The sequence below is a fragment of the Salvia hispanica genome, chromosome 4, assembly GCF_023119035.1.
Source record: "Salvia hispanica cultivar TCC Black 2014 chromosome 4, UniMelb_Shisp_WGS_1.0, whole genome shotgun sequence".
In the NCBI taxonomy this organism is placed as follows: Eukaryota; Viridiplantae; Streptophyta; class Magnoliopsida; order Lamiales; family Lamiaceae; genus Salvia; species Salvia hispanica.
This window is the reverse complement of record NC_062968.1, coordinates 30,432,491-30,446,579: the sequence shown is the minus strand read 5'-3', so window position 1 is coordinate 30,446,579 and position 14,089 is coordinate 30,432,491. Positions and strand designations below refer to the sequence as shown.

The following is a 14,089-nucleotide window of genomic DNA, read 5'->3' as shown; positions in this document are numbered from 1 at the left end:
ATTGAAATATTTACGGGTGAATCGTATGAAATATACAGTGAACTAGTAAAAGTTAATTAATATAGGATAACATAATGTCTTTGTATAAGCATGAAGTAAAAGAGATCGGCTTAAATGGCAAGGGAATTAACGCAGAAACGAGAGTAATGCCTCTCTATGAATGTGGAAATGATTGAAAAAAAAAAATAAACTCGAAATAAAAAAGACAAAAGAGGAATGATTCAGCACATATAAATATAAACTATAGTGATACCTTTATTCAACTTTCATCATTAGTATATGTGAAATAACAGATGGCTTCTTTTTAATACATAAAAAGTCAGCCACTTAGATTATCTGTTAACTAAATTCAAATACTATGATGCTTCTTTTAGTTGTTGTTTTCTAATAAATTCGTTTTAATTTTTATAATGGACAAAATAGAGCCTGCAATGCATATGCTGACCTTTTAAAACACACCTAACATGGAACAGCTAATTCCAGTTGCTATTCTTATTTAAAATTCAATATCATATTGAATTAATATCAATTTCAGTTATTTAGAATCTAGAGATGATTAATTTAAATAAGTATTATCTGAGGGTATTTCACTTATAGTCAAATTTCTATTAGAGTTTGGCTTCTGACTTAATTTTGCCCTTCATACTTGTATCACGGTTTTATGCCACATCGTTTTAATTTAATTTTGAATATAGAGCTATATAATCATAATTTATCACGAAAAATAAATTTCATTTTACAGCTAGTGACGGATAACTAGGAGCTTAAATCCCACCTAAAATTTTTCTAATTGATTAAAATCGTCGATTTTTGATATTTTATGTAAATTTTAGTTGAAAACCCCTTATCATCGTAACAAAATAATGAAATATAAATAAGTTAGTATCTTAAAATTTCTGAGCTTAAAATTTTATTTTATACAGTCCTACTAAAATAAATTTCTGTCTCCATAATTTGTTAGACGAATTTAGTATTTAATGGAGTACTATATCTGATATCCGTGAGTCTCATTTTCAATTAAATTTTTAGTACTATAATGTACTGTACCAACTTAAGTTATATACTATTACTTAATTAATATCGTGTCTAAAACACAACATCAAACAAAAAGAAAAGAAAAAAAAAACATGTTTATTTCTGGTGAACCAAACATTGAAAGGTCGCATGTTCCAAATTTGAAAATGATTGCTTATGACTTTCAAAATATATCAAATGATTAATTAGGAATAAACTTATGTCAAAAGTTTGAAATTTTGTTTAAAGATGCGTCGGTGGAACAACGAAAGCACATAGAAACAGCCCCACAAAGATAGATCAATTAGATACGCATACATTCCATATCTTTCATAAAGGAAAAAAGAATTTATTTTAATCCTTGCATGGTCGAATGGCATGGACTCGTTATCCTAAATCTAATGGTCAGACGTTCGATCACTTGGGTACCGAGCGATCTTAATTTTTTGGGCCAATTGTCCCACCTTTCAATGCGCTAGAATTTGGCGAGTTTTACATGTCTTCTAAATTCGGCGAACAGAGCCTTAGGTAGTTAATGTTGACGGTGACTTTGACTGCCTTTAGAGGACTGGCGTCGGAGCTGTCGCCGGAAATCGAGAAAGGGAAAAGGGGGATATATTTGGGCCTGATAAATTAAATAGAGTAGCCTCAAGTTTGTGGTAGTATTTGGGCCTGATTTAATTTAGATTTGCTAAAGCTAATTAAAAGAGCAATAGGGCCAAGCTAGTTAACTAAATAATGGCAGAGATAATAAAATGAGTTGGGCTGTAATCATTAATTTGGGCATTATTATGAGCTTCATATATTGGGGTCAGCAAAAATTAGATGTTGATTCATAATCATAAGTCATGATATTTTTATGAGCCCATCAAAACCTACTTTGATTTCACCTTCTAAAGGTTCAAAAAGAAAAATTTGTGTATGTGTAGACTTAATAGTAGAGTGGTGTAATAAGGTTTAGTGTTTGAGTCCTGCGTAACATGATTTTTTAATTTTTGTTTATTTATCAATAACGCCTATATACTAGTATTTCACAATTTGCACTGATAAAGTATGCAATATCACAGATAAAAGTAGTACTACTATTCAAATGAAGAAATATAGGATATGCCTTTGAATGTGTCAAACAGTCAAAGTTTCTATGACAATGAAGATTCTGTCGGAGATTTGATGACAGATTTGTCCAAATCATAATGCGCGCGGACCTAGTAAAATTTTTATTCTTATCGTTCACTATCAGTCTAGAAGTGAACAAAAAATAGATAAATAGAAAAAAAGAAAAGAAAAAATACTACTATTATTTGAGAAATGAGACATTAATAGAGAAAAAAAACATGACAAAGTAAAATATGGCTAATTTTTGTGGGCAACAATAATTGAAAAAATAAGAAGATGCATGGCACAGTGTGAGTACAGTACACTATGTTTGAGGCAAGGCACATGCGGTTATGGAAGACTCAAACTTGTAACCTTCGTTACAAACATTAACCACTCTACCACTTGACCTGGATACGCACACTAGGTTTACTTCTTTATTGTCTTTAAATTGTGTAATTACTTTTGGTCATTCAACTTTTAAAACTTTAATAAAATTTGTATTCTTTTAATAGTATTCGCATATGAAAATACATAAATATACACAATTGCAAGATTTAAAAACTCTAACCTGTCTCTACCTCAAATAATTACACAATAGTTGATAACTATAATTATAGATTAATAAATTCGATTATGGTTTACTGAACTACAACTGTGCATCAATAAATTATAATAACGTACTAATAAATCTTAATTAGTTACCCTAATTAAGGTAATTAGTCTTTTGATTAACAAACAAACTATGTTGAATATTTGACCTTCTGGAAAACTTGATTCACATGTCACTTATGTTTTACAAAAGTGGGACACTAGCATTCCATTCCAAAAGGAAAACAACATTTCAAGACAACCATATTTTATTCCATCACCCTCAAATTATGGCATTTTGATTAAGAATTTGTCTGAGCTTCATATATTATCTTGTGAGTTCTTGATTCTTGTTACTATAGTCAATTATGTTTATCCCCAAATCATTTTTATAATACTCAACGCGCTAATTCCTGTAGCAAATCAATCAACATAAATTCTAAAACAAGATTCCCTTAAACCTTATAGAAAACCTCAAGATAATAACTTCACCACCATGAACTCATTTCTGAAATTTGTCTTACCTCTCATTTTCCTTCCTCCATGCTTCATGGCTCAGCAGAACTATTCAGGAGCTGCCATTTACCGGTGCAACGGAAACGAAGCAACTATGTTGTCAGAGTCCCTCCACACGTGCAACGGCCAATTCTCCTCTTGCCGGGCTTTCCTGATCTTCACAGCCAAGTCTCCATATGTTACAGTTGCGGCCGTTGCTAATCTGACCTCGTCAGACCAAGCTGAAATTTCACGAATCAACAACATCACGGCGTCCAGAGTCCTCCCAGAAGGACAAGAGGTCGTCGTCCCAGTTGAGTGCTCGTGTTCAGGTCGAAGCTATCAAGCCACCACCACTTACCAGATCCGACCCGGCGAGACTTACTTCTTAATTGCAGACAAGACTTTCAAGGGATTGTCCACTTGTGATGCGCTTAAACATGCAAATATGTACCGGGAGACGAGTTTGTTGCCGGGGCAGAAGTTGCGAGTTCCGCTGAGGTGTGCATGTCCAACCGCAGAACAAGCTGATGCCGGGACGAAATTTTTGCTAACTTACTTGGTTGGCCATGGTGATACTCTTCTTGGTTTAAGCAAAAGATTCAATGTGAGTGCAGTGAGTGTATATGTAGCAAACCATTTTCACGACGAGTTTGCTGAAATCGAGCCTTTCACGACCATCCTCATCCCTTTGCCAAGTGAACCGTCACATTCGCTAGCTACAAGCAGGAAGCGTAGTGTGACTACTTCACCACCTCTGCCTCCTCCCGTTTCTCTGAAAAGCCAACCAAAGAGGGCTCCAATGATTGTTGGCATTACTGCCGGAGCTTTTTTCCTGCTAATATCGCTGCTAGTTCTCTTGTTTCTGTCTTGGAAGAAAAGAGCACAAGTTGCAGATGGTAGACGAAGAAATGCTACTTCTCCTCAAGACTTGATTCTTGAAATCGCAGGAATTCATCGAGCCCTGAAAGCATACAAATTCTCAGAAATAAAGAAGGCTACTAGAAATTTTGGGTCCAGAAGCAGGATCAAAGACCACGAGTACCGGGGAACTTTCAAACGGGAAGTTTTGGCTGTTAAAAAGAGTAGCGGGAATGCAGAGTACGAGGTGAAGATGCTGTATAAGATGAATCACTTCAATATAGTAAGACTTCATGGATTCTGCCAAGATAAAGATGACTTGTACCTCGTGTATGAGTACATGGCAAACGGCTCCCTTCGGGACTGGCTGAACAGAAGAGGATCCCAGCATACGAAGAGCTGGAACCAACGCATGCGTATTGCACTTGATGTTGCCAATGGCCTTCTCTATCTCCACAACTTCGCAAACCCAGCTTATGTGCACAATGATGTAACAAGCAGCAATGTTCTTCTTGATGGAAACCTGCGAGCAAAAATTGCGAATTTCAGTCTTGCAAAAGAAGCAAACTGCAGTGATACAAAAAGGGTTGTGGGGACTAGAGGATACATGGCACCTGAATGTCTTGGTGCAGGTCCAGTTACTCCCAAGGTCGACGTATACGCCTTCGGAGTAGTACTGCTGGAGCTTATAACAGATGAATTCCCAGTTTTTGAGCAGGATGGTGGAGGAAGACTTCTTTCAACAACGATAGCTGCTCTTATGGAAAGCTTGAATGCAGAAACCGACCTATGCAGTTTAATTGCCTCTGGTCTCGCTGGAAATAGTGGGACAAAATATGCCCTCCAGGTAGTGAAGCTAAGCTTAAGCTGTTTGACACAAGACCCTTCCGATCGACCAGACATGGTCGAGGTTGTCTCGATTCTTCAGAAAATGTACTCTATTATACATACCCCACACTAAGGAGTTAACAATAAGAGGGCATTTGCTCTTCCTCTGTAATTTATAAACAATCCTGCAAAAGAAATAAACGAGTCCCCTCCATTGACGTTCATAATAATCACTTCAACGTGGGTAGAGACAGTTAAGCCAGAGCTTCAGAGTTTTGGTGACTGAGAAACCATGCCGTCACAGCAAAAGAAGAATGAATATGAATTTCAATGTACTTGTAGTAAATGTAAGGACTTTAAATTAAACAAGGTTTAAGAATGACGCTCTAACCTATTCTGAAAACTTCTGTACTGACATGTATGTCCTAGAGGAAGGCCTTACTGCTAACAACGAAAGGCCAAGCAATAATTTCACAAAAGAACGAAAGAACAATCAATAAATTATCCATTTTAGGGACCAAACTCAATAAGGAAAATTTCCTGTCTCTCGCATGTGATCCAAGGTCCTTTGTAAGCCGTATTTGAGCACTGCCTCGTTTCCAGCTCTAAAACCATTTCCGTATATCACAGATGAATCTGTTGCAATCTGATGTTTAAAGAAGATACTGAGTTTCTTCTCAAACGGAGATCTTGCTCCTAGGCTTGATGAGGAAGACGATGACGTTGATGCATTATTAGTATCGGGCATGGATAAAATCTGGGACTCCAACCACATACTGGCAAGGACCTGACAGATACCTTCTTCAACATCTTGTCTGAGAGTTCGATAGCCTTACACAATATAAAGACATTATTAAACACAAAAAACGAATTGAAGTTCCATATGATCAACTAAGGAAACAAAAAAATAAGAATGCCAAAAAACTTGATAGCTTGCTGTAAAAACTATGAGATAAAATTTAATTAAGTGGTGTGAAAAAGCACCATTAAGTCGCAGCCAGGCATGCATCAGCTCGTGAGCCAATATTGATCCAGTTAGCAACCTGAACACGTTTTGAATTTCAAATAAAAATATCAGACTCAAGACTAAAATAGACTTGTGATGAGTTCAAAATCCAAAATAAATCAAAAACCTTGGAAGGCCATATAAAATAAGGATAGCCGTCACTTCACAATGGCGTGTTAATTTGTAAGGCTCAGTAAGCATGCGGTTTCCTCCTGTCCTTGGGCGTCTCATTACCTGGAGATCCATACCCAGAATAAGACTTTGTAACTAAATCAAAAGCATACATAGATGCCAAACTTGCATCTATCGCGAGAGAACAGAAATTAAATATGGTGACAGAAAAACGTACTGTGCTGACTGTCTGTTCCTCAGAAAGACAGAGACCTCGGGTTTCAGGCATGTGGTGATGCCCCTGGCAAGAAAACACAGAACACTGAGATAAATAAGAACGGAAATGAAATTAGGTTTTTCCCAGATTGAACCAGAACATTACTTACATGCCTCTCCCCATCCATTGCTTCATTTAGTGCCTGCCTTTCAACCAAAAGCAACGGTACCTGTTGTGTCACTCTCATATTTAACCCTTCGTAGAACTCTAGTATATCAAGAAACAGGGGCTGGCACTCATCAGTATCCATTATTGCGGAGTCCAGGCACTCCAAGCAGAGTATTCGACCATCATTAAGAGCAGCAAATTTAGCATCCCATGACTGCAAATCAAGGAAACATGGATAATAGACAAAAGCATTGAAGTCCCATTAGGAAAATAAAGGGCATGAAAGATTGGAGCCTGTTCCAGCTTACCTCCATTCGCTCACAACTACAACATCGAGTAGTTCCATCATGCTCATGACTCGGACAGTATTTCTGTGACCAAAAAGGATGTGCCCTATATTCAATAAGACCAGCTGCATTTGTAGGAATCTGGCGTTGGAAAAACATAATATAAGCCTTCTCAAACAAACAAGAAGAAACACATCACAAATATGAATGGATAAGCATGAAAATGATCATTAAGATATGCATCACCTCTAGCAAAAAGTTCAGGTATTCAAGTACATAAAGCATTCAAGTGGCACTGCTTTTCCATCTTACAAGTCAACCAATTCTAAAGACATCATTTAGTTTACATAACCAACCCTGTAATATTATTTCTTCAAATAAGAGAGAATGAGTTTTTCATTGAGCTATGTGTTTTATGTTAAACAATGACAACATCCATTTACATTTTTTGAGCATCCAAACGTCTCAATCGCTGGAAATACACTAAATAAGAAACAACCTTAACCTTCCAAAGAACCAAGGACCAAGAGATCCTTGCAAGACAAATTTTATAGACAAACTATTGATACACTTACAAAGTGATTGCAGAGATCGCATTTTGGATGGTAAGACTCCTTGTAGCAAGTTTTGTGATAAGGATAGTTCCCGGACATGGAAAACTGCAGCCATTAAATAGAGTTTAAAAATTGATATAAAGCTATTTAAATTAACTTAAATCGATTAAAAAGTTTGCACACAAGAGTAAAAAGTTTGAACCTCATAATCAGATATCGGTTGGCGGCATCCATTGCATCTAAAACATTCCGGATGCCAAACAGCACTCATGCAACTCAAAAATCTTCCATGGCCAATCTCCGTGTTGCATCCAGCACAAATCCTACCCAACAGATGCAAATAAGATTATTAACCCCAACCTTTTCAACTTGGGTAGTTCACTGATCTGCATTCAAGGCTTTCATGGAAACGGTTCAACAGAATCTGATGCTGAAATTAGGGATTGTACATTTATCCCTTCATTAAGATCTGATGAAGACCAAAACATTTTTGCCTCTTAAACAAAATGAAATTTTGTACATTTATCCCTTCATTAAGATCTGATGAAGAAGAAAAAAAGTGTAACTCGTTTATATAGTAGATTAGTTGTATGAGAAGATCGTTTTACCTGAGACTTAAAGAATGAGGAAAAGATATAGGTTGGTAAAGGCTATCATTTCCATGTACATGTCCATGTCCATTTCCATGGATATTTCCATGTCCATTTCCGATTCCATGTCCATGTCCATTTCCGATTCCAATTCCATGTCCATTTCCATTTCCATGCTCGTACCCATTTCCATGCCCATATCCATGTCCTACGCCACTGTCATTTGGGATCCCTGGCTGTGCTGGAGAATCGACATTCAAGCTCTCCTGGATAGCCCTAGCAAGTAGTTCATCTTCTTCCAATTGCGGTTCACTATCTATCCATCCAGAAATTTACTTTAATAAACTGGTGCAAATAAATGGTATAATGAGAAAAAATATAGTAGAAAATAAGCTAATGCGCATGCCAAAACTGAGATAGAAATTGCAATTATATACTTATGTTATATACAATTTTTTTTTACTAACCACGCTATAGAGAAGCCAACTGTGAGTAACAGGAAATAGCACCAATACAATTAACTACATTCCAAGCCAATATAGAGTGAAATTTTCTTAAACAGACAATTACATGCATTCAGAAAGTTGTACCATAGTAGAATTCGAGATTATTGATTGTACACAATCAAGAGTAGGCATTCCAGAGATAAATTACCAAACCTAAAAGTTATGTAAAGTGTAAACTATATAATGCAATACAAGTGCAAGATATAAAAATTTCAAAGCACTCACCAATAATAGTAGCTCCTCTTGGGTCTTCTTCTGAAAGAGATAATGCAATTGCACGGTCTATGTCTTCCATCTCTGACCATGAGTCCTACACCATTTTACCCTTACAAATTAGGTTCTCTCCTAAAGGAACTAAAGCGTAAGAGAACAAAATGATTTGTTTTCTCTTTTTCTGTTTCTTTTTGTTTTTGTACATGCAATTCATGCCACCACCAAGGACAAAGTAGTAATCTGAAAAAATATCAGTGGTTTGTGATAGAAAACACCTAACTCGCAACCTGTTTTGGTAAATTGGGCATACATCTTTTGTGAAATAAATTTCAATCAACAGCTCACAAACTGGCGCACATTCTTAGGGTGAACAGCATATGACGCCCTAATGCAGTTAGTTTAAACAACCTAACTCTTGTTGTTGCACAAATGAAATATTGAGCATATCAGGGGATGACTAATGCCCAAGGACATGGAGACATAACATTCTCACACATGATGGCTGATAAACCATATTCCAAGTCTTCCGAAGTAGCATAGATAATTTGAGAATCAATACCAGAAAAGGAAAAGTAAAAGAAATCTGGATACATCCAATGAAATTTAAAGCTTCATGTAAACGTGATACAAAGAGTATGTAATAATGCTTACCCATGAAGTAGATGGATTATTATCCACTGGTACAGCTCCATATCTCCAATCATACTGCCCCTCTGAAACTTTATGCTCTGAACCTTTGAAAATTTTGTTAAACCAGCCCATTAGGTGAAATGCAGTGTCCACATGCTCAACAAAGCCTTAACCTGCCACCAAACAATTGGATAACGTTCTAGAATAATGCAACGCGATGAAGTATACAACCAAGAAGCTGACCGAGAAGCTGAGAAGAAAGAGAGGGCATATACAACCAGAGAGGAGAGAAATGCAACTATTGAATGCCGGTTGACTGAACCCTCTTCTTATATGTTTGCTTCGATTTAAAAATAATGAACAACGTGTGGGTTTGTAGCCGTAGCACCAATCTTTTTTCTCTGTGTTACATCGTCTTAATCGAACTAAAATCATTTGGTTTTTTTATATCTTATAGAGATACATTGGACGGATCACACAATTTCAATCACTCATGTTATGCCGCCCAATTTCAATCCTTCAACCGCATATAATCCACAATCATAAAAAGCCCAAATAAGAACAGATAAATCCATAAAGCTGTATTGGAAACAATATTACCCCAAAAATCAATTAGTCAAGTACCCCAAATGTTTCAATTGGTAGGGTTAAAACCCCAGAATTTTTTGATACCAGTAAGGTATTTACTTCTAATTGGCAGCTAAAATGTATGCAACAAAGAATACAAAAACAAATGATCCCTCCATTTATTATAAATTCATAACTTGAAATGCATGTGCCATGAATTACACATTAGAGAAGCGGCTTACCTCGATATAAATCGACAGCAAAATCTGCAGGAATGAAAGAAGGATCAAAATGGGGAATAAAAGGATTAGCAAAAAAGCAACAACATAACAAAGAACAGCTTGAAGATAGAACCTTTTTTAATGATTTATATCAAACAAAAGAAACTCGACTCTAATGTATTTTCCTCCTCAATTCTTCGGCAATAAATTAAGTTTTCATCAACTAAAACAAAATTGCGAAACAAAATTGCATATTGATGAACACCCAGAAATTTCTATAATTCAGGCAGCCCACCAAGATGCTAAAAACAAAATCTTTCGGGAAAATTCTACTATTATAATAGTGCGATCACATGAAAAATTGCTCCAAGTCAAAATAGATGAACATGTTTTGACTGATTTATGCTAAATTAAAACCCCATAAACGTTTGACTAAGAAATATCAAACGCAGGTGGGCGTTTCGTTGGGTTGTTGAATTGCAATGGCTGGATAACAACATATATACTTGTACTCCTAAAATTGGGGAGACTTCAATTAAATGTTAAAATTAATTACAATATTTATCTTATATTCTCTTACTGTCTCACTTTTATGTAATATTAAATTTATAATTAAAATAAAATATATCATCAAAATTGCTGTATAAGATATGCATATTTTTTCATTATCATATCTTATGTTAAGTTATATTGCTTACGGATCTAGGACTCGGATTTACTCGTATTATACATTCCTAAAAAATGAATAAATCTTTAACAATAAAGTATAATTTAATCAGTAAAACAATTCTATTCTAATTAATAGATTGAGAGTTTGAGTTTTAAAATAATTTAATTAGTAAAACTGGAAAATGATTTTAATCTAATCAAATGTTGAAAGTTTGATTCATCTTGGTTTGTGTGTGAAAATTTAGAAACACAAAAAAAATTCAAGAAACTAAAGAACTTTGAATTATAAACCATAAGAATAAGTGCAAAATAAATGCAAAATATTACTAGTGTTATGTATTATGATTTCTGAAGATATGATTCTTGATGGATTACGTACCCTGTGTTACAAATATCAAAGAAAGTTGTTAAATTTTAAACTTAGTTAATGGAATAAATTTAAATAACTATCTAGCTAATCAATGTAATAACTAAGAGCATCTCCATCCGTGCTCTTAGCTAAGAGTACGGAGGTGGGCCCGGACCCACTTTTATTCCTTGTCCTTAGCTAAGAGCACAACACCCACATCCGTGCTCTTAGCTAAGGACAAGCTCAAGGGTCCCACCATTCTATTATTCAATTTAAATACTCCAATTATTAAAAACATTTCTACATTATAAAAATACATTATAAAATAAAAATTACATAATTAAAATCCTAAAAAATACAAATTACATAATTAAAATACTAAAAATAAAAATACATAATTAAAATCTTACAAATTAAAAATTACAAACGTGGAAGACTATTCCTCTAACCCCAATTGCCTCTTGAGACCCCGGATCAATTGCTCATGTGTTGCAAGTTGTTCCGGAGTCATGTGAGACGTATCGGTCATATGAAGTTGACTCAAGATGGCCCACAACGAGTTGGTCGGGGGTGGAGGAGGCACAAAGGGCGGGCGGGGGCGGCGGCGGATGGAGTCGGGGCGCGGCGGCGGGTGGTCGTCGCCTTCTTCCTTCCGACCGGCCCGGCGGAACCGCTCGGGCCAGCGTCGGGGCTACCCCAAGTTAGTTCCGGCAAGCTGGGTAGCCACATCATCGGAGGAGGATAGAGCTACCGACCTCGACCGTTGGCTGGAGGAGCTGGAGGAGGATGCCGCTATGCCGCCCCTATACTTCGGATGTTGGCGCCCTCCTGCCAACAATCGAGGTACTTGAACGGTTTGTACTCCTCCCGTTGGTACGCCGCCAAGCGGCGGCAGTGATGATGTCGAGCCCGTTCGTGCCGCTCCCCCGCCGACCGCTCTTCCCGGAGGTAAATCCCCTGGAACTTCCCGATTGCCTCGTTGCATCCAGATGCATTGCGAACCATACTATCATTGCAATATATGGTTCCCTCCGGCCGGGTTTCATTGTAGAGGCGAGTGATGCGCCACCAATAAGTTTCCCCGGTTTGGTTCGTGCCGACGTCCGGATCTTCGGAGACCGCCAAGTAGGCTTTGAACATCGCCATCATCTCACCCGGAGTGTACGGGGTGCGGGTGCCACGGAACAGGGAGGAGTAGGACTGGAAGTAGGAGTAGGAGTAGAGCTGTTGCTCCCTCCCGATCCGGGTTCGGGTGCCCACCCGAACCCGGGGGCGTTTAGGTCGTGCACCGGGTAAGGACGGTAGCCACCCGGAGCTTGCGAACCTCGGGGTTTGAGGAGGGGCCGTAAATTGGGTTCCGGACTATATCCGGCCTCGGAGTCGAACCAATCGTGGTTCCAACCGCGATTGCCGGAGGGGTGATCGCCGGAGCCGGACATTGTGTAGTGTGGTGGGAATTTAGATGATAGAGTAGGAGGAAAAAAGATGAGAGAATGTAGATGATGATAGTATAGATAATAGATGAGAATGTGATTTTTTTTGTGTTGGAGTGGGGGTATTTATAGATGAAAATGTGAATTTTGGGAAAAAAAAATTGAAAAATTAATTATAAGTGGGTAGAAAACGGATATATTTTTTTTGGGAAGTGGGAAAATATTTTTTTTTATTTAAAAACATTTTTTAAAATAAATTTCGAATTTTTTTTTTAAAAAAAAATGAAATTGCCAACGGCTATGCCGTTGGCCAATCAGCAGCTGCCACGTAATTGTGCTCAGCGGCACGGACGTGCTCTTAGCTAAGAGCAGCGCCGTGCCGCTGGCACGGACGGACAAGCTCCATCGACGGACGGACGGCTTGGTGCTCAGCGGCACGGACGGACGAGCGGTGCGTTGAGCACCGCTGCGGATGCTCTAATAATTAAAGTATTACAATTAATCAAGGAGTGTATGATTACATGGATTATGATTCCTTGTATATTAGTACTTATCTTGTTGGAAAATATCAATGAAAGTTAAGATTTTGAGCATAGGTTAATTGATCACAATTTAAATAACTAATTGGTATTATAACTGAATTATTAATTGGTTCGATTACGAAAACTTACCATGTGTTTCAAATTAACCAAGCTTTAGTAGGATAATACTCAGCTCAGGATCAACTGTTCGAGTATACGACTCATTCTGCTACACAATAATATGGGGGCTCTCAATCAAAATTATTAGTAAAACTTAGTACACTGAGAGCATCCCCATCCGTGCTCTTAGCTAAGAGCACGGAAGTGGGCCTGGACCCACTTGTACTCCTTGTTCTTAGCTAAGAGCACAACACCCACATCCGTGCTCTTAGCTAAGGACAAGCTCAAGGGTCCCACCATTCTATTATTCAATTTAAATACTCCAATTATTAAAAACATTTCTACATTATAAAATTACATTCAAAAATAAAAATTACATAATTAAAATCCTAAAAAATAAAAATTCCATAATTAAAATCTTAAAAAATAAAAATACATAATTAAAATCCTAGAAAATAAAAAAATACATAATTAAATCCTACAGAGATGAGAATATGAGAAAAAAGATGAGAGAATGTAGATGATAGAAAAAAGATGAGAGAATGTGATTTTTTGGTGATGAAGTGGGGGTATTTATAGATGAAAATGTGAATTTTGGGGAAAAAAATGAAAAATAAATTAAAAGTGGGTAGAAAATGGATATAATTTTTTGGGAAGTGTGAAAATATTTTTTTTTTATTTAAAAACATTTTTTTAAATAACTTTCAAATTTTTAAAAAAATAAAAAATAAAAAATCGAATTTGCCAATGGCTATGCCGTTGGCCAATCAGACGCTGCCACGTAAGGGTGCTCAGCGGCACGGACGGACGAACTGCAGCGGCGGACGGACGATAGGTGCTCAGCGGCATGGACGGACGGACGGCGGTAAGAGCACCGCTGCAGATACTCTAAAACATTATATTACATGTTTCTTTGGATGACAGTATTAATTAATGTTTATAATGTAGTTGAAATTGAACATAACTCTGGTGATAAACAAGCTCTTAAGTTTCATTGAGAAAAATTACATAAAAAAGTGAAGTTTATGTACTAAGAAACGGAG

The 14,089-nt window shown here is 37.0% G+C and overlaps 2 protein-coding genes across 4 annotated transcripts; one reads left to right on the top strand and one right to left on the bottom strand.

The window, feature by feature from the left end:
- The first annotated feature begins 3,250 nt into the window (after nt 1-3,250).
- LOC125220888 (lysM domain receptor-like kinase 4) lies at nt 3,251-5,017 on the top strand. The gene has a single exon (XM_048123020.1). It carries the CDS (start codon nt 3,251-3,253, stop codon nt 5,015-5,017), a length of 1,767 nt encoding a protein of 588 aa, XP_047978977.1.
- A 165-nt stretch (nt 5,018-5,182) lies between these two features.
- LOC125185362 (protein DA1-like) lies at nt 5,183-10,432 on the bottom strand. Of its 3 annotated transcripts, XM_048081887.1 has the most exons (13): nt 10,088-10,432; nt 9,976-9,999; nt 9,188-9,339; nt 8,549-8,633; nt 7,836-8,133; nt 7,430-7,550; nt 7,249-7,332; nt 6,695-6,814; nt 6,388-6,600; nt 6,240-6,302; nt 6,018-6,124; nt 5,869-5,927; nt 5,183-5,715 (listed from the first exon to the last, which is right to left on the bottom strand). In XM_048081887.1, the coding sequence occupies exons 3-13, from the start codon at nt 9,296-9,298 to the stop codon at nt 5,408-5,410; spliced, it is 1,569 nt and encodes a 522-aa protein (XP_047937844.1). In that variant the 5' UTR covers nt 9,299-9,339; nt 9,976-9,999; nt 10,088-10,432; the 3' UTR covers nt 5,183-5,407. The 3 variants fall into 3 exon arrangements, with proteins under 3 accessions (XP_047937844.1, XP_047937843.1, XP_047937845.1); XM_048081886.1 differs by having other exon boundaries at nt 9,976-10,432; XM_048081888.1 differs by lacking the exons at nt 9,976-9,999; nt 10,088-10,432 and having other exon boundaries at nt 7,836-8,129; nt 9,188-9,322.
- Between the last annotated feature and the right edge of the window lie 3,657 nt (nt 10,433-14,089).

What these genes read in the sequence shown, in the direction of transcription:
- LOC125220888 (XM_048123020.1), top strand. Translation starts at nt 3,251, where the DNA reads ATGGCTCAGCAGAACTATTCAGGAGCTGCCATTTACCGGTGCAACGGA.
- LOC125185362 (XM_048081886.1), bottom strand. Translation starts at nt 9,298, where the DNA reads ATGGGCTGGTTTAACAAAATTTTCAAAGGTTCAGAGCATAAAGTTTCA. An exon ending in GTAGTTGTGAGCGAATGGAG is followed by an intron (nt 6,601 to 6,694) that starts GTAAGCTGGAAC and finishes CTTGATTTGCAG; the next exon opens with TCATGGGATGCTAAATTTGC. An exon ending in CAATGGATGGGGAGAGGCAT is followed by an intron (nt 6,303 to 6,387) that starts GTAAGTAATGTT and finishes TTTTCTTGCCAG; the next exon opens with GGGCATCACCACATGCCTGA.